At 36.2% G+C, this 24202-nt stretch overlaps 2 protein-coding genes and 1 long non-coding RNA gene across 3 annotated transcripts; 2 read left to right on the top strand and 1 right to left on the bottom strand.

Moving 5' to 3' along the window:
- The first annotated feature begins 11356 nt into the window (after positions 1-11356).
- On the top strand, positions 11357-12588 carry LOC114261417 (uncharacterized). Its single transcript, XR_014365832.1, has 3 exons — positions 11357-11458; positions 11551-11646; positions 12349-12588. It is a non-coding gene; the product is annotated as an uncharacterized LOC114261417 (long non-coding RNA).
- A 917-nt stretch (positions 12589-13505) lies between these two features.
- Positions 13506-16097, bottom strand: LOC145824408 (uncharacterized). The gene is made up of 7 exons (XM_082924054.1): positions 15857-16097; positions 15512-15685; positions 15229-15402; positions 15006-15108; positions 14412-14537; positions 13956-14321; positions 13506-13566 (listed from the first exon to the last, which is right to left on the bottom strand). Exons 1-7 carry the CDS (start codon positions 16095-16097, stop codon positions 13506-13508), a joined length of 1245 nt encoding a protein of 414 aa, XP_082780180.1.
- Positions 16098-18812: 2715 nt separating this feature from the next.
- On the top strand, positions 18813-23556 carry LOC114261391 (delta(7)-sterol-C5(6)-desaturase). Its single transcript, XM_028201664.2, has 3 exons — positions 18813-19250; positions 20622-20927; positions 22851-23556. Exons 1-3 carry the CDS (start codon positions 19034-19036, stop codon positions 23144-23146), a joined length of 819 nt encoding a protein of 272 aa, XP_028057465.2. The 5' UTR covers positions 18813-19033; the 3' UTR covers positions 23147-23556.
- The last annotated feature ends 646 nt before the right edge of the window (positions 23557-24202 follow it).

Genomic DNA, 24202 nt, shown 5'->3' with positions numbered 1-24202 from the left:
ATATCTTTTTATTTTTTTTGCATGTATTTTTGTAATAAGTAAAAAATCAAGTTATAAGTGATACCCAAAATAACCCAATGTGATATTATCATTTTAGATAAAAATGATTATAAGTCACATAAATAAATAAATTCTTATAGATTTATTTATGGAAAACTAAACAATTATATGAAAATTCATTGAGTGTCTACCAAAAAAAAAAAAAAAAAAAAAAAAAAAAAAAAACAAACAAACAAACAAAAACAGAAAAATCGTTGGTTCTAATGATATAAATATTACACAAGTTTTCTTATAAGGAAAAAAATATGAAAATAATTGTTTCGGCCATTTATAAAAAGTAAAGCTTGACCTTTTAGCAAATGCATAATTTAAAAGAAGGGAGACTTATTTATAAGTCATTTTTTAGACACTTATAGTAGGTTAAGTCTTGTGTAATTTATTATAGAGTCTCAAGTCCTATTTAGATAGGAATGTATTCCATAAGATCCTACATAAACGTAACGTGACGTGACATTTACATAAACGTAACGTAACGTGACACCCATATAAACGTAACGTAACATGACACCTCTATAAACGTAACGTAACATGTCACGTTACGTTTCGCAAACTTAATGAGTTTTTATTTTTTAAAATTGAATCTGAAAATGTTGCCGATTTATGTTGGTGTCACGTTACGTTTCATATAAATATGATCTATGGTAACATTCAATTTCATATATAGGAAATTGAATGTTATCATAGATCATATGTGTCACGTTACGTTTACATAGGTGTCACGTTACGTTACGTTTATGTAGATATGATCTATGGTAACATTCAATTTCCTATATGGTAACATTCAATTTCCTATATAGAAAATTGAATGTTGCCATAGATTATAGGTGTCACGTTACGTTTATGTAGATGTCACGTTACGTTACGTTTATGTAGATATGATCTATGGTAACATGCTGTGGGGACATAATTTTTGAATGACAACACGTGGCCAAGGTGTCACCAAAGTGCCAGCCGAGGTGCCACGTGTCCTGGTCATGATATCGAGATGATCTTTGCTAGGCCGAGGTTATCTGCGAGAATACCGGAATCCAGGATAAGCGGATAAGGAACAAGAGTCCTAGAATGAGAGAAGACTTCAGTTTGGATTAAGATAAAACTCTTAGAGAGTTTATCCCAATCATACTGGGAGTCCAAGATTAGCAGTAATCTTGAGTCCATTGAAGTTAGGCTTCTATTGGGACTAGGATTGTGTTGGCTATAAAAGAGAGGCACCCCCATAGGTCTAAGGTATGTCTTTTATGCTCTGTCTAGTGAGTTAAGCACTATTGGTTATCTTTGAGAGATATTTTACTGACTTGATCGTCGGAGTGCCCCCGAGTGGACGAGCCACCGCTAGAATCTCTTCTTTTTGTGACAGGTCGTTCGGGCTTAATCTATTCTGCCAGTGTTCTCCAGCTGAGTGCTTGATTGGTAGTGTGGTCGGAAATTGATACACACAATTTGGCGCCGTCTGTGGGAAAGAAAGGAGAATAGATGGCTAGCGACGGACAGAAAGATAAAGTTGGGGACGAAACCCCTGCTAGGAACGGTAAGAACATTGATCCTAATATGGAGGAAGATAGTCGCAATGAGGAGCCTCAGAACCAAAATCACGGCAAGAAAGACGTCGGCCAGGATGATGACGTACCAAAGAAACCAGATCGAAGCGGATACTACAACGAGGACGACCTCCAAGTATGGAATGATAGATGCCTGCGGAGGGACGAAGAGGTGAAAGAGATGGCGAACAAGTTGGCAGACCTGCAATCGGTCGTCAATTTTATGATGCAAAATAACGTCATGCAGCCACCATTCCCGCTGCAGGACACGCCGATTCCAGCGGCCAATGCGCAGAAGGGAGGGCAAAAACCAATCCCAATAGCCCCTCAGCATACCAGAAGCGAAAAACACTCTCACCGGCCTTCCAGGGAGGTTGGGCGAGGAGAGTCAAGGAGAGAAGAGTCATGAAGGACACATCGCACTAAAGAAGCAGACCCCAGAGAACATCGGCATGTTCAAAGGCAGGAGCTGTGCTTCGACACAACTCATGGAGAAAGGTCAAAAAGGGCCCACAACGAAGCTGAGAGTAGTATGCCAAAAAAACTGAAGTCGAGAGATAGCCGAGCTCCTGGGCGGAACAAAGAAGACTTGAGAGATCACCTACAGAAGAAGCAACAAGATGCCGAGGTAATCTCCCCGGTCAAGCCGAGAACGCCGTATTGGACAAATTCGAAGCCCCGAAGAGGTTTAGCATGCCGAGATTCCAAATCTACGATGGTAAGTCGGACCCTGTCGGCTTGTACCTAAACTCGATGCGTTGTACACTGGGAACGAGCCGTTGCTCTGCAAGGTGTTCTCCTTATCCTTCGGAGAAATTGCATCGGACTAGTTTCATAAGTTGCCGAAAGGAACTGTGAAAACCTGGGAAGGCCTGGCCGAGATGTTTGTGGCCAGGTTCATGACAAACAAGCTACAGCCAGTGAGAGTGGACGCTCTAATGGCCTTGAAGATCGGCGAGGATAAAACCCTTAGGGCCTATGCCAAAAGGTATTATGAGGTATTCAACCGAATACCAGGATGCAACCAAGAGGTGGCGGTCGTGTCGTTTAAAAATGGCTTAAAGGATGACTGCCTACTTCAAAAATCACTGGCAAAGACATTGCCGAAAAGCATAGAGGAGCTGATGGCCAGGATAGAAAAGTATGTCAGAGCCGAGGAGGACATGCCGGGGACAAAGGCGTCCAAACAAGAGAAGAGAAATGGTTCACCGAAGCTAAGCCGAGATAACACTGGCTACGAGAAGACAAGAGTTCAGCCCAAGTGAGCAGATCCCAGATCCCAGAAGACAAGATCCTAGCCTAGATGATTAAGTCCTAGGTGAGAAGAACTTGACCTAAGTTAAAGAATTTTTGTATAAGGTCCACAAAGGAGTATGTGGAAGCCATTCAGAGGGCAGATCCCTTGCCCATAGAGCAATATCGTAGGGATTCTTTTGGCCTTACATGCAAAAAGAAGCTGAAACCTATGTAAAAAAGCATGAAAATGCTTTGAAATCCACCTACAACGTGCGATAGAACAGCAATTCGTCTGGGGGCATACCAGCAACAACTTGCTAGGGCTTACAACAAGAAGGTCAGCCCAAGAGAGTTCAAAATTAGGGACCTCAGCCTGAGAAAGGTTGCCGGCAATGGGGCATAATGGCTGAAGCAATAATAAAGTGCTAGTTTGATTTTTGAAATCTGTGCGATAGGACTGACCAGTCCTATGACCATGTTTCTGATTGAAACATGACGAATAACTTAGACTTATTATATGGCAGAGTAGAAACTTTACTTGCATATAATAGAATTGAACTAAGTTGGGTTAACCTGGACTTGTCATATTGGCAAAATCAGACACAGATTGGAGCTAAGTGCCTTAGTAAAGAGACCAAGGTTAATAACCTCAGCCAGTCTTTGTTCAAATCTTACATCGGTGACGAGGTCAAAGTCACGTGCCTAATGAGAACCCAAGTGGAACTTAAGTTTACATTAGGGGGCAAAGGGTTAAAGAATGATGCTTGGGAGTTAGAATTTTCAAGCCGAGGTCATGTTTAACACTTGTTGAAATTGAAATTTACAAGTTGAAGTTAAACCAAGGTCATGTTTAAGACTTGTTGAAATTGAAATTTACAAGTTGAAGTTAAACCAATGTCATGTTTAACACTTGTTGAAATTGAAATTTACAAGTTAAAGTTAAACAGATAATATGTTTAACACTTGTTGAAATTGAAATTTACAAGTTGAAGTTAAACCGATGTCATGTTTAATACTTGTTGAAATTGAAATTTACAAGTTGAAGTTAAACCGAGGTCATGTTTAACACTTGTTGAAATTGAAATTTACAAGTTGAAGTTAAACCGAGGATGTGTTTAACACTTGTTGAAATTGAAATTTACAAGTTGAAGTTAAACCGAAGTCATGTTTAACACTTGTTGAAATTGAAATTTACAAGTTGAAGTTAAACCGATGTCATGTTTAACACTTGTTGAAATTGAAATTTACAAGTTAAAGTTAAACCGATAATATGTTTAACACTTGTTGAAATTGAAATTTACAAGTTGAAGTTAAACTGAGGATGTGTTTAACACTCGTCGAAATTGAAATTTACAAGTTAAAGTTAAACCGAGGTCATGTTTAACACTTGTTGAAATTGAAATTTACAAGTTGAAGTTAAACAGAGGATGTGTTTAACACTTGTTGAAATTGAAATTTATAAGTTGAAATTAAACCGATGTCATGTTTAACACTTGTTGAAATTGAAATTTACAAGTTGAAGTTAAACCGATAATATGTTTAACACTTGTTGAAATTGAAATTTACAAGTTGAAGTTAAACCGAGGATGTATTTAACACTTATTGAAATTGAAATTTACAAGTTGAAGTTAAACCGATAATATGTTTAACACTTGTTGAAATTGAAATTTACAAGTTGAAGTTAAACCCAGGTCATGTTAAACACTTGTTGAAGTTGAAATTGAAGTTTACAAGTTGAACTTAAACCGAGGTCATGTTTAGCACTTGTTGAAATTGAAATTTACAAGTTGAAGTTAAACCGATGACATGCTTAACACTTGTTGAAATTGAAATTTACAAGTTGAAGTTAAACCGAGGTCATGTTTAACGCTTGTTGAAATTTAAGTTTACAAGTTGAAGTAAATCGAGGTTATGTTAAAAGAAGATTGGTTTAACACTTGTTGAAATTTTGAAAAAAATTTACAAGTTAAGCCAAAGTAATGTTAAAAGAAATATCTACATACTTGCCGAGATTACCATATTGCCAAGACTTTAAAGAAATTTGAAGACAGAAGTCTTGCTAAGAGTGAAGTATCGAGTTGTAAATAACACTTCAAGTGTTAAGCCGAGGCTGAGATAAACTGATTAGTGGGTACAACCGAAGTGTTAGACCCCGAGGAGATTACACAGTTAAGGTGTATTTTGAAGACATGCAAATTATTTTAAGAGGACACATACAACCACATTGAAAGAAGATATTAAAGAATGCATTCAGAAAAGGAAAGAACGCACTTCGGCCTAACATTAAAGAAAGATTATTTAGATTACAAAAAGGCCGGTGTAAAGTACATCGGTATCAGACGGTGGTAGTAAGCAAAGAAGTGCAACGAAAGCCTCACTGGAAGGAGAGAGTGAAACTGGTTGCAGAAAGCTTCACAAAAGCAACAATGGAGGATTTGAGAGAGAAAGTTTGAACAAGAACGAAGATGCAGAAGTGAAAAGACGGAGAGAGAGTTGATTTTGATCAAAAGCATGAAAAGGCGACAAAATGGAAAATATGGTGCCTTGGACAACGTTCTTGTCAGACAACGCATGCAAAAGTGATGCGACTTGATAGCGCGTATCAGGTACGGTCCAGTAGGGGAAAGACACGTGGTAAAAACGGTTAAAATACTGTGCGTGCCAGCTCATAAGCGTGCTGGAACTCTTGGAGTTCTTGATTCAATAAAGCAAATGCCTCGGCTAGGAGGACGGTTTCGGCTGAGAAACTTGAACGAACTTGGTCGTTGGTTCTAAGGCATTGATGAAAGCAGACTATAGGTCTTGGTCATATTGAGCTGACGAGTTTTGACTTCGGCAATAAATGATGAAGCGAGCTTAGCCGATGTGCTAAATGGAAGAAATGATATAGGTTCCATCACCTCAGGATGCTGAGGTAATAGAACCTAGGGGGCTGTTGTGGGGACATAATTTTTGAATGACAACACGTGGCCGAGGTGTCACCGAAGTGCCAGCCGAGGTGCCACGTGTCCTGGTCATGATGTCGAGATGATCTCTACTAGGCCGAGGTTATCTGCGAGAATACCGAAATCCAGGATAAGTGGATAAGGAACAAGAGTCCTAAAATGAGAGAAGACTTCAGTTTGGATTAAGATAAAACTCTTAGAGAGTTTATCCCAATCTTACCGGGAGTCCAAGATTAGCAGTAATCTTGAGTCCATTGAAGTTAGGCTTCTATTGGGACTAGGATTGTGTTGGCTATAAAAGAGAGGCACCCCCATGGGTCTAAGGTATGTCTTTTATGCTCTGTCTAGTGAGTTAAGCACTATTGGTTATCTTTGAGAGATATTTTACTGACTTGATCGTCGGAGTGCCCCCGGGTGGACGAGCCACCGCCGGAATCTCTTCTTTTTGTGACAGGTCGTTCGGGCTTAATCTATTCTGCTAGTGTTCTCCAGCTGAGTGCTTGATTGGCAGTGTGGTCGGAAATTGACACACACACATGCAATTTCCTATATAGAAAATTGCATGTTACCATAGATCATAGGTGTCACGTTATGTTTATGTAGGTGTCACGTTACGTATAGGTGTCACGTTACGTTTATGTAGGTGTCACGTTACGTTACGTTTATATAGATATAATCTATGGTAACATTCAATTTCCTATATATGGTTTTACTGTTATTTACGATATTAACAACTAATATTGAGGGTAAATGTGTCAACAAACTTCCCACAGGACTTATGAGAACATAAGTTTTTTAGTAGGACCATAAGTAGCATAAGTTTTCCTAATAGGACTTATAAATAATTTATTTTAGGTTTGCTTTTGATCAAAATAGTTAATTTTATAGTTTTTTTAACAATACATGTATCTTTGATCAAATCTTGATCTCACTTGGGCAAATCAAGATTCTTTCTATTTTATGATGATTGTGAAAGGTTCACCTAACAATTTTTTTTTTATTATATATATTTTAAATTCAAAAATATGATTAAGGAAAGACATACCACACTATAAACAATTAAAAAAAATACCATGCAAAATAATGTATATAGAGGATTCTTATAATCTAAAACAAAATCTATTTTAGAATGAAAAACTCTATACATACATAAAATTTATATAAAAATAGGGCTCTTTTTTTGATAAATCCCATTTATAACTATTTTGTTCCATAAAACCCAAACTATTTCTGAATATTCCATTAGGTCCATTAATTGTAAAAGGACGAAATAACCCTCTCCGCCTCTCCCATGTGTAACCGATTCCGCAAAACCCATTCCTATTCCAACTATTCAATCCACAAAATTTCCAAAACAAAAACTCAATCCACGAAACGATACTCACATCACCTCCAGTAACCCTAGATTCACATCGCCTCACCAACGTCCTCGTCGTCCACCGTCGACCATCGACCCCAGATTTCTCTTCGTCTCACCACTGCGAAGGTTCACACCGGAAGGAAGGTGCTTCGTCGTTCGAAGATTCTTGTCGTCCCATTGAGTTTATTTCATCCACTGAGTGTGATCCATAGCCACCAACCATGACGAACAAAAGTAAGGAATACCATTCCACCTTCTGCTTTTCAATCGTAATGTCATCATCGATGTATACATCCACCTTCTGGTTTTCGGATTTGAATTTGTAAACATAGATGTTTTCGGAATTGATTTTGTAAAAATAGATGATGTGAACATTCACATTAGTGTTGATTATTGGCTAAACTTACAGTAGTAGACACTGATGTAAATATTCACAACAGTGTATAATGATGTGAACATTCGCATCAGTGTATAATGATGTGAATGTTCATATTACTTTCACTGTTGATATTGTTCATTTTTTATGTCCACAGAATCCCCAAACTTCACTCAATAATGTGATGGAATGTGATGTAAATATTCACATTGTGACATCAATGTTGGACTTGTTTGTGTTGTTGGGTGTTGTTTGGTGCTATTGGTTCCCCCCTATGATTTTTAGCAAATTATAACATAATGTGATCACCCATGTAAACATTCACATTGCCTTGTAACTGTTGTAGTTTTCGGAATTTATTTTACACACATGGATGATGTGAACATTCACATTAGTGTTCATTACTGGGTAAACTTACAGTAGTAGACACTGATGTGAACATTCACATCATGTGAATGCTTACATTAATGTCAGAACCCCCAAACTTCACTCAACACTGTGATGCAATTTGATGTAAATATTCATATTGCGATATCAATGTCCAACTTGTTTGTGTTATTGGGTGTAGTTTGGTGCTGCTGGTTCCCCCATTTGATTTTTAGCAAATTATAACATAATATGATCACCCATGTAAACATTCACATTGCCCAGTAACTGTTGTCGTTTTCAGAATTTATTTTGCAAACGTGGATGATGTCAACATTCACATTAGTGTTGATTACTGTGTAAACTTACATGTGAATGTTCACATTAATGTCAGAACCCCCAAACTTCACTCAACACTGTGATGGAATATGATGTAAACATTCATATTGTGACATCAATGTCCAAGTTGTTTGTGTTATTGGGTGTTGTTTGGCGCTGTTGGTTCCCCCCTTTGATTTTTAGCAAATTATAACATAATGTGATCACCCATGTAAACATTTACATTGCCCTATAACTGTTGTTGTTTTCAGAATTTATTTTGCAAACATGGATGATGTGAATATTCACATTAGTGTTGATTACTGGGTAAACTTACAGTAGTATACACTGATGTGAACATTCACATCAGTGTACAATGATGTGAACGTTCAAATTACTGTCAATGTTGGTTGTTGAATGTTGTTTGGTGCTTTTGGTTCCATCCTCTGTGTTTCAGCCAATTATATGTGTTTATTTGAACACACAGGTCTTTCCCATAAAGTTGATGGCAAGCGAAAGCGAGGGGAATCCCGTCCTAAAACCAAGCCTGATCAAACAGCTGTTCCTGAAGAAGTGAACATGAAAAAAGTTAACTACCGGTCAAATATAACTGGATTGGTCAAACTGTTAAAGGATACAAAATTTACAAGTGGCCAATTGAAGTGCCTTAGAAAAACACCGTTCTGGGCATTATTTGATTGCTTGATCAGTAACGAAATCGACCTCAACCACTGCATGAAATATGATGATGTCATTGCACGTATAGTACAGACATTCAAGCAATCTAGTAGGAGGTTTTACATTGGGGATAAGAACATCGAAATTTTTAGAAGCGACGTATCACTGATTTTTGGGGTGGACTGCGGCACCAAGTCGATGGACCTCTCTTATGGTGCAAAACCAACAACCGGCATCATACACCGAATGTGCAAGGATGTTAGTCGGTTAAGTGTTGCCAAAATACAAAAAATTCTGAACGAAGCATTGAAGGGCACAAAAAAACATGACAATGAGGAGGTCGCAAGATTAGTTTGCATGTAGGCATGCGTCAAGCTATTCTTTTCTACATCCGGAGAAACAATTGGATGGACTTTCTACTCATACATAGACCCATTAGACAAGATGATCGAGTATGATTGGGCTGAGAGCATCCGGGCAACCTTGATGGGTTCATTGGGCCAAAACTGTGGAAAACCAGGACAAGTCACCGGATGTGTGATGTTGTTAATGGTAAATCTCATAAAACTTATTCTATGTTTAATATGAACATTTACGGGCTCTGGACACTCTGATGTGAATGTTCACCTTTCTCAGTATTGCTGTGGAAGTTGACAACATTGATGTAAACATTCACATTACTGTTTCAGTAATGTACAAACACACATTAGTAGATACTGGTGTAAACATTCACATTAACAGATGTGAACATTCACATCAGTAGTACCACTCACATTAATAGATGTGAATATTCACATCAGTAACATCACTCACCATTAGCAAAATGTGAGCATTCACATCAGTAATAACACTGACATTAACAGATGTGAACATTCACATCAGTAGTATCACTCACATTAACAGATGTGAACATTCACATCAGTAACATCACTCACCATTAGCAAATGTGAACATTCACATCAGTAATATCACTCACATTAATAGATGTGAACATTCACATCAGTAGTATCACTCAACATTAAGAAATGTGAACATTCACATCAGTAACATGACTCCCCATTAGCAGATATGAACATTCACATCAACAGATGTGAACATTCACATCAGTTTTAATTGATGTATACATTCACATTACTGCCAAGTGGTGTAAACATTCACATCGATGTTAATTGATGTGAACATTCAAATTACTGATACTTGTTATTTGTTTCAGTACTGGGTGTGTGAGCATACAACAATCTTACAACCCCGCAACCCCAATGCCATTTCGCGATGCGTAAAGTGGGACCTTACAGCCTTACATAGCAACATGAAGTCCATATCTTTGGCTAAGCTGGGTTTAAATGAGGTAGAAGTACAACCAAATATATTATGCCTATTCACATAGTGAGACGAGGAACTATCTAACTAACATACTGTCTCCAAATGCAGGTATATGGCGGTGAGCTAATGGCATCACCAACTGAAGCGAAGATGTACCGTCATACAAAATTGAATGTGGAGCCCAAACCTGAGATTTTGTCAAGTGTAGTAGCAAAGAAAGATGAAAGCAATGAGGATCAAAGCAAAGACAATCAACGCAGTGATGACAGAGATGCATTTTCTGTCGATACAGTGGACCTGAATGATGTTGGACATTATATCAACCCCAGCTGTAGCACCCCCAATGCTGAGAAAGGAATCATTATAGCACAACTAACTAAGCCCGACATTGTGGAAGTACTCATAAAAGAAAACCAAAAAGCTTGGGCTCTTGTACGGCAATGGGAAACGAAATACAAACAGTTGGAAGAATCATGGGAGTTGAGGGCAAGGGTGATTGCTGCCCTTGAAGCCAAACTATTTGACTAATCGGGCCCATCCAATGTGGACATGGACATGAAGACTTGCATGGAGTGGAGAGATACATAAATTCAGCGGCTGAAAAAGTTGGTCATTAACTTGGAATGTGAAAAAACAATACTTCAAGACCTTTTTGACGATCAGTCCGTCTACATCATCACTCAAGTTGAAGCACAAAAGGCTCATGATAGCCTTAACAAGCATCCCACTACAGCATTGAAACACATTATCAGCCCCCTATCAAGGGTAAAGTGCATAAAGCAGAAGGTAAGGAACGAACACAGGTTGGACGAGTTTGAATACCCCAACATGCCTGGTCAGAAGAAAGGGAAAGATGGAGCCGAACATCAATCACATGCCGTCCAAATAGCACAAGATTTAGACAAGCAACCACCAAAAAAGCAGCCAACAAAGTCCAAAAAGTTAACCTTGAACAACAAACTGAAGGTCTGGGCTAACATGAACAAACTCAACAAGCAAAAAGTCTAAAATTTGCACAAGAATGGCGGTGATGAGTAAGTGATCTTACATATCCTCAACTATTTTTTTTTTTTGATCATGTTCAGTTCACATACATACTTAATAAATTAGATCATTTCATAAATGTGCAATGTTGACATTAACGTTTTCTGTAATCACAATGCACAGGTTGCTAGTGTGGCGAGGGGACTCAAAGACTAAAGATGTGTATTTTGATGACATCATACACATCATCAAGGAAGAATCAATAACCAACAACGTACGACAACTGTAAATGTGTACAAAACATACACACCCACACACACTGTAAAGGCACTGCAAATAATGTACTGAACCCCTCTGGTTCTGCAGGTGATAGATGCTTATGGTGAAATTCTACTTGAACTACAAGGGCTAGTCAACCCAAGTTTGGAAGATTCATCATTCATCTTTACAAGCATATGTTTGGTAATCACTAGACTTTAATTTTGGTTATGTTTCAATACATGTGAATGTTCTTCTCAGCATTATATGCTTATATTGTTAACTTAAATAATAGGCAGATGTGAATGTTAACAACAACATAAAATGACCTTTGAGAAGATTCACATTAACAGATGTGAACATTAACATCATTCGCATTGAAGATTATATGCTTATTATGTTGTTAAACTTAAATGATACACAGATGTGAACATTCACATCAGTAGTATCACTCACATTAACAGATGAGAACATTCACATCAGTAACATCACTCACAATTAGCAAATAGGAACATTCACATCAGTAATAGCACTGACATTAACAGATGTGAACATTCACATCAGTAATATCACTGACATTAACAGATGTGAACATTCACATCAGTAGTATCACTCACTATTAGGAAATGTGAACATTCACATCAGTAGTATCACTCACCAATACGAAATGTGAACATTCACATCAGTAGTATCACTCACATTAACAGATGTGAACATTCACATCAGTAGTATCACTCACCATTACGAAATGTGAACATTCACATTAGTAGTATCACTCACTATTACGAAATGTGAACATTCACATCAGTAACATGACTCCCCATTAGCAGATGTGAACATTCACATCAGTAACATCAAACATTGATATAAATACTTGGTACATCATTGTATGCCCTTTGTGTGCAGAAAATCATGCAAGAGTACCCCCTACAAGAGGAATAAACTGATTGATGTACACATCAAGGAGTATCAAGGCCAGAGATTCTTAATCTTCCCAATACACGACAACTTCCACTGGACAATTGTTGTGTACGACGTGAAAGAGAATGTATGGAGGCATTATAACTCACTGCGCCCAAGAGAAGGCATACATGACCCACATATTGACAAAGCACAAATACTGGTAAGTGGCTGACAAAAATAATACTTGTCGTGATGTGTAATATTTGAACTCGGACGTATGCCCTATGTTGGTTGGTGCCTAATATGAAATTTCATTGTTGGCAGAGGGACTACATCACAGTTTTGGTGCACAACATTGGACCATCATCACCATTATGGACCAACTTATCAAGCCAAAATACTTCGAAAACAATCATATCAGTGGACATCTATCCTCAGCAAGCATCAAATTCGTAAGCCTAAAATCGATTTCTACACATGTTCCACAACCATTACCCACCTAAATTTCAAAATCTAACAAAAAGTTTGCATTTTCAGGGTGGATTGCGGGCTTGCAGTTTGTTACATCATGAGGGCGCATGTATATCGTGAAGACATTGTTGCCAGCCTAGATCACTTTGAATAGTGTCAAATAAGAGACTCATTAGTATACCTTTTTCTGAACCACAGAAAGACAGTGCAATGTGAAAACCTATAGGTGGGGGGTGTCCACCTATCACTGTTACCCAAATTTGTTATCCACATTTAAGACAATTTAGTGTCAATAGATTTTTCACATTGGAGCAGACTAGCTTAATTGTAAATCAAGTCTATATCATTGCTTGTACAGATATTTTTTAGTCAATATATTTATATGCATTTTCAGGCCTATTTTGCGTTGGTCATGCACATTGAGATTGTATTTTTTTTTTTTTTGGATACACATGACATGATGTGAATGTTCACATCACAGAATGATCGTACACTTTCTTCTGTTTTAAACCATACTACATGGATGTGAATATTGCTTAAAGTGTTCATGTAACACAATATGACAGGTGTGAGTATGATATTTCTTAACATAAGTTAATATTCACATCTAATAATTTGATGATGTGAATATTCACATCATAACTTCTGATTATGCGAATGGCAACAATGATGTCATGAATATTCACATCTTATGAGTTGATGATGCGAATAGTTACATTGATGTAAACATTCATGTCATCTACTTTAATGCTGTTAACAGTAACAACAATGTGAACATTCCCACCACAGAAATGTTTGAAAGTTCAACAAGGTGAACATTCACATAATGTGATTATATTACACAAGTGTGAATGTTAACATCATGCATTCATCCAAAACACAACTAACATAAATGTCAGATTGGTACCTTAAAAAAGTGAAAATAAAACACAAATCAAATACTAATGCATTATTATGTTTGCCAACGCAACGTAATCTTATTGCAACCCAATGTTTGCCAACACAACACAATCTTATTTCAAAAATGAATATAAGAATCCAATGTAAAATACAATATTGAAATGAAAAAAGGTACATCCTATATCGGCTCCGTGCATGATTTTCGATTATAGCTCCCCAACTTATCACATCTCCCGCACCTTATTTGCTTCAGTTTCTCACCCCTTGATGGGATCCTATTCTTCTTCGGCCTTCCGGGTGGTCTTTTCACCGTTGGCGGGTATATAGTGAAGTCCGTGGGATCAAAAGACGGCTTCTCCACCGATGGTATAGGGAATATGACTCCCGAATAGGCTGCACGATATGTCTCTACATGAAAGTAATGTTCTACACAATCATTGAGATTGTAGCGGCTCTTCTGAATGGCAATAACAACATGGTCACATGGGAATCCGTTGATTTTCCATTTGAAGCAAGAACATGTACGCCTCGCAACATCAAATGTAACAGATGGTATTGAATGAACTTCAAACACATCCTCGTTGGCTTTGTTAACTTGCCAAGACCTGCTGTCATTGAACGAATCCATAAGTCTTGTTTCGAATGTCAGACAAATAATCTCATTTCATTTGTTTACTTGGTCACGCCATGCAGACATTTGCCGCATCAACTGAGTACGAATTGTGTCCACCATTTGAGTGATAGGAAGATTACGTGCTTCTTTAATCCAGTTATTAAATGACTCCGCCGAATTGGATGTCATCTCTCCATAACGCATGTCCCTGCACAATATCGCAAACATTGTACAATACGGAATTTAACAGGTCTGGCCATTCACGTTGATAGATGTGAACATTCACAGTACTGACATTAGTATACACTGATGTGAACATTCACATCAGGGTACAATAATGTGAATGTTCACATCTGCTACCAGTTTATAATAATGTGAATGTTCACATTATATGCTTATTATGTTGTCAACTTAAATGATAAACAGATGTGAATGTTAACAACAACAACAAAATATGACACATGTCAACATTCAAATCTGTAATACATTGCATGACTATTTGACAAATTAACAGATGTGAACATTCATATCAGTCATCATTAGCAGATGTGAACATTCACATCATTTACTTTGAACATGAAACACAATTCGAAGATTGTCACCATTCTAAACTAAAAATTCACATCGCTACCATTCTAAACTTCACAAATAGAACACCTTAGGAAACTATTATTACCTGAAATATGAATTTGCCCAGTGCTCAGGTGCCAAGTCCTTGAAAAAATTATGAGCTCGTTGTTTACCCTTCTCTTTTAATTTTGCAAGCTTTTCATGGAACCCTACCACAGTTGGCTCATAGACACAGTCACCCAAACTACTTCCTAGGTGATCCTTGAATCCATTATCAATTCCTTTCATCCGGTCTCTTAAATTGCTCTTCAAGTGTTGTAAGCAATAACCGTGATGAGCCGATGGGAACACCTTCGGCATAGCTTCTAACAGACCAAGATTACGATTCGAAATAAAAGTAATATGGCGCTTCCCATCAATAACCTTCCCAAGTTCATGCAAGAACCACGACCAATTGGCCGTGGTCTCTGAATCAACAATTACAAATGCAACAGGAAACAGACCTACAACACAACACCAATACACAACTGTTCACAATATTTCAAAGTGAATAGAAAACAGTATAAACGAAACAGGTCATGTGAATGTTCATATCTACATTGCCCTATTTACTATTGTTATTTTTGGATTCAGGTTCGTAAACATCAACGATGTGAACATTCACATTAACGACCATTAATAATTCATTGTTGATTGTTGAGTCACTGACAATGTTAACATTCACAGTACTGTTCATTAATGGATCAACTAACATTAGTATATACTGATTCACATCAGTGTGTAATACTGTGAATGTTCACATTACTGTCATTAGCATACACAAATGTGAACATTCACATCAGTGCATACTAATGTCAATGTTCACATTACTTATAATTTACTAATCACTCTTTTGTCTAGACTATGCTGCTCAGAGTGAATATTGACATGAATAGACAGCTAAAAAAAACTACTAACCATTGTTTCCGTCTTTCGCCGTTGCCGCAAGTAGCTGACCTTTGAGGAATGTTCCATCCAGGAATAATAAAGGCCGACAAGCATTGAACCCAAAAATACACGCAGCGAATGACACAAAGAAGCGACAAAACTGTTGACTACTCGCATCATAGTCAATATTGACATAACTCCCCGGATTGTACCGCATCACGACATCCCGAATACCACCGCAGCTGGTCAAACGATAACGAGTGATCTCCATGAATACCAGCCTTTGCTTTCTCCACACCCAACCATACGACATGGTAACTCACACCTAGCCCATAATCCCTCTTCAAAATAGTCACCACCTCACATGGCCGAGTCAACGGCTTGTCCCTCACAATTTCAGATATGGTATTCGACACCAAATCCGAACTAACTTGAGGATTCTTCGATGTTCGGACATCCGTACCACAAGTATGCACATCACTAAACCTCTTAATGTAGAAAAAATCATTTGCTCGTTGTGCTCTACAATGTATAGCCCACAAGCAGCCCCTCTCCTCCCGCATCGCACACACAACAGTAACTCTTGTTGTCTCGTTTTTCACGTATGTAAACTTAAACCCACATTGGATGGCATACTTACATAAAACGTCACGAAATTCTTGTGCACCTCCAACAAACCGTTGTCCCACATGCGTAATACCATTTGCCCAAGGGGCTGACAACAACACCTTCTCTTTATGGTGGCAAAATCTCCGTAGTGCATCAATTTCTTCCTCAACCCCCACACGCAGCAATCCCAAACTACTTGACTGACCAATATCACTTTTCAACTCAACCACAACTTCTACATGCTGTACCCCCATTGATTTAGCAAGCAGTAACATGTTCTGAAATTCTTCCTCATTGTCCAAATCACATTTACTAATCCCAGGTAGTTTACAAAACAATGAAATAGAACCAGCAGACAACTCATCCCATTTCTCACACAAACACTCCACCAAACGAGAATAACACATTGCGCGGGCAACATTTATTACAGTTGTACTACAACCATATGTACACACCAACAGCATAAAGGTATCCATCTCCTGTAAAAACACAAAAACACAACAATGAACAGTAATCAAAATTGATATGAAAACTCACATTGTGCAAAAAATAGATGACTATGTGTATAGTTCAAGTGCTAAATCCATAATTCACAATACGAAGATGTGAACATTCACATTGATATTAACAAGATGTCAACATTAAGCAAACATCAAAGTAAAATGAGAATATCAACAATCTTCACATAATATAAACAAGATGTCAACATTTACATTGACACATACACTCTGAATTATATCACACACATAGAGACTCATTAAGTAAACATCAATTTAAAATGAGAACATCCACATTCTTCACATATTCCACATTAACAAAATGTGAACATTCACATTGATATATATACTGATAATCAAATCATCCACAAAGAGCCTCATTACGCATACATCAAAGTAAAATGAGAACTACACATTCTTCATATAATATGAATGAACTCTCCTCCACAGGACCACGTAAAATGCATATAATTGAAAAAACAGAGCATCCAATCCATATAAATCCAAAAACAGAGCATCTGATCCATTATACGAATGAAACCATAAACTGAACATGTATTCATAACCAAATTGATACTAACCTTAATCATGCAATCCTACAATCGTCCAGAAAGTCGAAAAAAACTGATTTGAACTAGTTATAGTCCGGAAAATGTAACAACCGAACACCTTCCTCTTCGTCGTCTTCACTCGCAAACCACAGAACCAGACTACAACAGCAAGAATGAAACCCTAGCACAACCAATCCTTGGAACGAGCATGCAAAACATAAACGTATCTCTCGGAATTGGATTGATGATGAAAAGTGTAAAATAGAAACTGCCAAACTGAATCAGCGAAGAAACAGGCACGTAATACGTATTAACCCTGTATATATATATACAGGGGCAAAATAGTCCAAGAAATCATATTAAATTAGAAAAATGGACCTTATGGAATAAAAAGAAAAGTTTATGGGACTAATCAGGTTATAATATTCCTTAGTGGACCTAATGGGTTATAACAACTCTAGAATGGATTTATCAATAAAAATCTCATAAAAATATTATCCAGAATTATGTGGTAATGCCATCATTATAAATAAACTCACCTTTAAATGATATTTTATTTTGAAGTAAAAATCTACAATAAATCATATCATTATATATGAATTTTTTAAAATTTATATAGCATTAATTATGAGGTGAAGCCACTCGTAGTAACGATAATCCCTGAACCACAGATCTAATTCCATAAAAATGTCTGAGTTGTACTGAATATTCATTCAAAATGTGAAAATAATTATAGATTTCATTTTGGGCTCCACAGTTTTTTTTTTATAAAATTTAAAGAAAACGTTAAAAATTTTATCTAAATTTCTATCAAATATTTTGCATAAGTGTGAGATTCATGTGGATCCTACACCATATGAGTCCCATATTAATTTCAAATGCACGTGAAATATTTGATAAAGATTTTAATAAAACTTTTAAAATATCTAATATTACTTAAATCTAAGTAGATGTTCTAGCCTTCTTGTTAAAAAGTCAAAGGCCACTCAAAATTGTCACATTATTATCTTTATATTATTTATATAAAAATTTTAAAAATTAATTAAAATAATTAATTTTCAAACGAGTCTAATTCAATTACAAAGATCTTTATCTTTAGGAAAATAGAAGGTAAAATAAATTTGATAATAAATAATATATTAATACAAAGATATGGTAAAATAAATTCGATAATAAATTCAAAACTAAAAAAAAAAACCTTAAAAAAGGAAAAGATAAGGTAAAATAAATTGGATAATAAATAATTATATATTTTAAAAAAGGAAAAAGAAAAGATATTACCACAAAGTAGAAACATTCTTTTTAAACCCTCCTTACTTTTGGTTCTTTGTCCCAAACATGTCCCACTCCACACGAGAATCCATTTACACACTATTATTCCTCTTAAAATACTCCCTCTCCCTCACTTTCTCACTCTTCACTCTCCTCTGCTTTCTCTCTCTTTCTCTCTCTGTTGCTCGTGTATGTCGTCTTTCCAGCTTGGAGCCGTCTTTACTGTTTCTCTTACCCACTTCCCAATTCTCGCCGGAATCTGACCCACATCGCCGGAGATGGAAGAGTACCGGCGGCTCTTCATGGAAGAGGCATCGTTCTACAATCGGCTAATCCTGGGGGCTTGTTTGCCGAACAGTGTGTGGGACCCACTTCCCCATTTCTTCCAGACATGGCTCCGCAACTACATTGCCGCTAACTTCATCTACTTCCTCTCTGGTTTCCTCTGGTGCTTCTACCTTTATTATTTGAAGCGCAATGTTTATCTTCCCAAAGGCACATTCTCTCTCTCTCTCTCCCTCTCTCTATGTATATATGTGGGTGTGTATTGTTCTTTCTTGTGGGTTTTGATTTAGTGATCAGTCAATTGTTTCTTCTTTCTGTTCGATTTCAGAGAAGTTTGCATGGTTGGTTTTTATTTTTTTGGATTTTTCACTGTTTGATTGTCATTCTCTTTTAATTACCTGTTATTTATTAATTTTTTTTTTAATACTTGTTGATATTTAGATATGTGTTTCTTGTTTATTTAGTTTTAGTGGATTGATTTTTTTTTTTTTTTGGGGGGGGGGGGGGGATTTGATGGGTTTTGAATCACTCTGTTTCTATGATAAATGTTTTAATATACTTTTATCATGTATGTGTGATGTCTTTGTTTGTCAATTTTATTCTCTTTTTTTTAGTGTTTTTAGTTAAATCAAGAATAGACTGTTAAATTTTACCAAAAAAAGAATAGACTGTTAAGGGTTTGTTTGGTATGGTTTTCGATTTCGTTTTTTTGTTTTTGTTTTTGTGTTTTTATAGAGAAAAATAATGGAAAGTTCCAAAGCAAGTTGTTTGTCTGTATCAGATTCTGTGTCCGTTTCTTCTTTCTCTCTCTTAAAAAAAATTATAATTTGTACCTTCTAATGTCTTTAGGTAAAGCGATGCATATTTTTTCCTGTTTGTCTTCATGATTTGTTTTATGAAACTAAATCTTTGATCTCATTACCAACTGGGATTTTCTTAAAAGTTATTAGTTCTTAATTTTCCTATTTGTGCTTAATTCAATATATATATATATGTTTTAAAAGTTTTCAATCAATTTTATTTTATTTTGTGGTCAATTTATGAATTACTGTTTATTTGTGTTACTCATAATTCTGTGTTAGGAATAGACTTTTGCTTATTTCTTGATGTGTTATCATCATCAATAGTTGAAATCATATGAATCTTAAAATAATCTTATCTAGTTGTAAAATTTTAGTCGTTGAGTTGGTATAGGTTTGAACATTGCCTATCTCAATGATTTGTTTTTGTTTATTTGTAGGAAAATGATGGAATTTTGATTCTTTTTGAGACAATGTTAAGGTTGTGGTAACGGTTTCATTTTGCATTCGATTCATGATCTTCACATGATGTATAATAGGCTTGAGCATTAATGTTTTCCCTTTCAAGAAATTGTTTCCACGAGCTTTCACTTTCATGTATCATTGTTAGATTTTTGATCTTGGACATTGTTGAGATTCAATTTTCCAAGTTTACACATTTGCTACACAATTAGGCAATTATTATAGGTATTCAGAGTCGATCTTTAGAATGTAAATGTTCTCTCTTTTGTCTCCACAAAACAAAGAAAAATTGTACATCTAATGAACGGTGTTGTTGTAGATGCCATCCCTTCAACAAATTCCATGCTCTTGCAAATATCTGTTGCAACGAAGGGATTGCCATGCTACTCTATTGTTCCTACAATTTCCGATTTCATGATCCAAAGTGGTTGGACGAGGTGTTTCGTGAGAATGAGTGATGTCAGTTGGCCTGCCTACCTCGTGTATTTAATGGTTTATCTTGTTAGTGTGGAGTTCATGATTTACTGGGTGCATAGGGAATTGCACGACATCAAACCTCTCTATAAGTATCTTCATGCAACGCATCACATCTACAACAAGCAAAATACGCTTTCCCCGTTTGCTGGTGAGTACTCCTTTCTGATTCTTGGTGGAATCACAATTGTTGATTTGTGGTTAGCAATAAGTAGCAAACAGAGTGAAGAGTGAAGATTAGGATTAGCCAAGCAGCATATTTCAGCTGTGAATGTCAAAAAAAAAAGAAAAAAAAAAAGAAAAACAGTAATTTTGACTGCTTCTCCTTCATTTTCTTATTTTTCTTGTTTTGTTGCTTTCTCTTGGATGCATTTTTTCTGCGGATGTTGCCATGTTAAATCTTGCCATTTCTTATTGTTTGTGTTTGATTGATCTTTTCCCTTTTCCCTGGTCGATTATGTAATTGGTTATAGCATGCCATTATTTCTTTTTCTTTCTTTCTTATGATTTTTCATTTAGGTTATACCTGTTATAGGATTTTTGTTTATTTATGATTGATTGAATTTGGGAAGTTTGTTAATCTAGAACATCTGTGGCCAAATACCCCCGCCTCTTTTTACTTGTTATGGTAAAACAAGTTTGTACAATCCTTAGCTCAGCTCAACTAGGTTTATCAACATGGTGATGCTGTATTAAGTGTAAATCTATAAAGGCTTTCATGTAGACTTATATAAAAGAAATTCAGATGAATGAAGAAAATACTTTTAGATTGAAGGAAAGGATGACAAAGTAGTTGCATGTAAGGCTGATAACACTCGAATGAGATTATCTTGAGCACTCTAGATCTTCATTAAAAATGTAAACAATAGAGCTTTCAGTGTGAAAGCCCTCAGTCGATATGTGCTCAGTTTGACCATTATTTACTGATATATGTTCTCTCCTCTTCTCTTTTCATTTATTCATATAATTATTTTACTGATACGGTTTTCATGGAATGGAGGCAACAAAACAATTTCTTTTTCTATTCGGTGCGTTTGACACCCATTTGGATATTTTATTTGTGGTTGATCACACATTTGAGCTGAGCCCCAGCTTGTCTGATTTGAAATACTAGCTGAGTTTTGATCAGTGCGGCTGAACTCTTTATGAACATGATTCGAGTTCGAACACAACCTTCTCGGTGCAGCTGAGCTGAGCCCAAATACCTCAAAGCTCAGCTTGGCTTGGTTCATTTGCAACCTTATTAGAAGATCATGGTAATGTGGTAAATCATACACGTTGATTGCAAAGTATGTTCAAAATCTTTGCATAAGAATCTTTGGAAGATGAGGGAAACAACATATAGAAATTGCTTGTTCATAGACCACTGTTAGCCTTGCATCAGTATCAAATTGATAACTTCGTTTGCAGTCAATTTCTAGAACACAAGTTAGATTCCAACTTTTCCCTCTCAACTATTAAGCCGTAGAATAGGTGAAAACTCATCTCCCAAAACCTCACTCATTTTCATGTGTATTATAGTGCATTATGAGGCTAGTATTATCACTTGGAACCATCATTTCTCAGGAAATGCTCGGAGGTTTACGATCTGTTTTCAAAGTAAAATGGAAAATTTTGATTCTTGCCATTTAAACAATTTCTGACATGGTGTAATAAAGATTTTGGTGGATAATCAATTGAGCTTAGAATCTTGATATATCACTAAGATTTAAACTTACTTCTTCTTGTTATTGGCTAATGTATATCTCATTGGTGATTACTCCCTCACCCCTCAGTACCTGGAGACAACTTGACTGAAGGGTGGATCTTCTTCTTCAGTTGCCCATTGAAACACGATCTCTATGCTCGATTTTCATGTTTCTGAGCATCCTCATAGTTGAAAGCTTAGTCTATAGGCCTGTTTGGTGCAGCTTTTTATCTGAAAACTAATCATCATAAAGCAAAAACCAAAAGCACCCCTCCCGTAACAGAAGCTGCACCAACTCAAAATATAAAAAAACCATAAGTGGCTCATATAATCTGCACCTTTGCCCCTATGTATCTAAATAAACTAATTCATCTCCTTTTGTATCAGGTTTGGCATTCCACCCATTGGATGGGGTACTGCAGGCGCTACCGCACGTTATAGCGCTCTTCCTAGTGCCAATGCATTTCAAAACACATATATTCCTCGTATTTTTGGAGTTACTATGGACGGTAAACATTCACGACTGCATCAATGCAAAACTCTGGCCTGTAATGGGCGCGGGCTACCACACCGTCCACCACATCACATACTGCCACAATTATGGTCACTTCACAATATGGATGGACTGGATGTTTGGAACTCTTTGCTATCCTACCGAGGATGATGAGTCCAAGAACATGTGATGCGTAGCGTATATGCCTTCATCCTTATTGGCCTAAATTCTTCTGTGATTCAATTTGTTAAAGCTCGTGTTCCAATTTGACTTGTTTTGGCGTGTGGTTTGTTTGTAAATTTTTGTTGTTTTTCTAGTTAAATTATCAAGTTATTGACTAGAAAAGTCGGTTTTAGTGTTAGTCCATGACTGCAGAGTCAATTTAACCCTTAACAATGTTTTAGTTTTTCTTGGGCATACACATACTGGGGGAGAGAGAGAGAGAGAGTGTGTGTGTGTGCGCACTTCAATTGTAAAGTTTATATACCTACATAGTTCTCATTGCATATGTTGTTATGTGACCTTAAATTTCTCTGAAGAATCATGTGAAAATGTTTCAGAAATGAAATAGTGATGTATGCATATGCATGATTTTGCTTCCCCCAATGTCTTGGTGGTGGCCAAGTGGCTCTCAATTATAGGTAATTTCTCTCGAGGTTTCAAGTTTGATCTTTACAAAAAGAACACTCAGTTTTAGCTAATTCGTGTAATTTGCATGTGATTATGTGTATATGAAATTCTAGGTTAAAAAGTGGACCAGATAATTTGCGCAAGTTAATTTAAATTAAGCAACCTAACTCATATTATTGACAAACGCATTTTCACCACATATTATTAACTTTTTTGTGATATTTTTATATTTTTGTTAAAACTCGTTTGGTTTAATTTCTGTAATTCTTTTTCTAAAATGTTTTCAAAAACTAGTTTAGTGAGGAAAAAAAAAAAAGCATTATTTTCATTTAATTTTTTGGCCAAGAAAAATTATTTTAAAAAAATTATAAATATGTTTAGGTGTTTATTTTTTGGTAAAATTAGTTTCTAAATTGTGAAAAAATAAAGACTCAGAAAGTAAGTTGTGTAAATTCAACCAGGTCGTTCTAGATAGATAAAAAGATCTTACGATTTTAAAAATTAAATTAAATTCAAAAAAGTTCATAAAATTAAAAAAACTTATTTTTGGTTTTTCAAAATTACTTTTCAGAAAATTTTACATTCTTATTTTCTGTTTTTTTATTGAATTTCTTAA

Source organism: Camellia sinensis, chromosome 4, assembly GCF_055761805.1.
Source record: "Camellia sinensis isolate YWXY chromosome 4, ASM5576180v1, whole genome shotgun sequence".
Taxonomy (NCBI): domain Eukaryota; kingdom Viridiplantae; phylum Streptophyta; class Magnoliopsida; order Ericales; family Theaceae; genus Camellia; species Camellia sinensis.
This window is presented reverse-complemented; position numbering and strand designations above follow the sequence as displayed.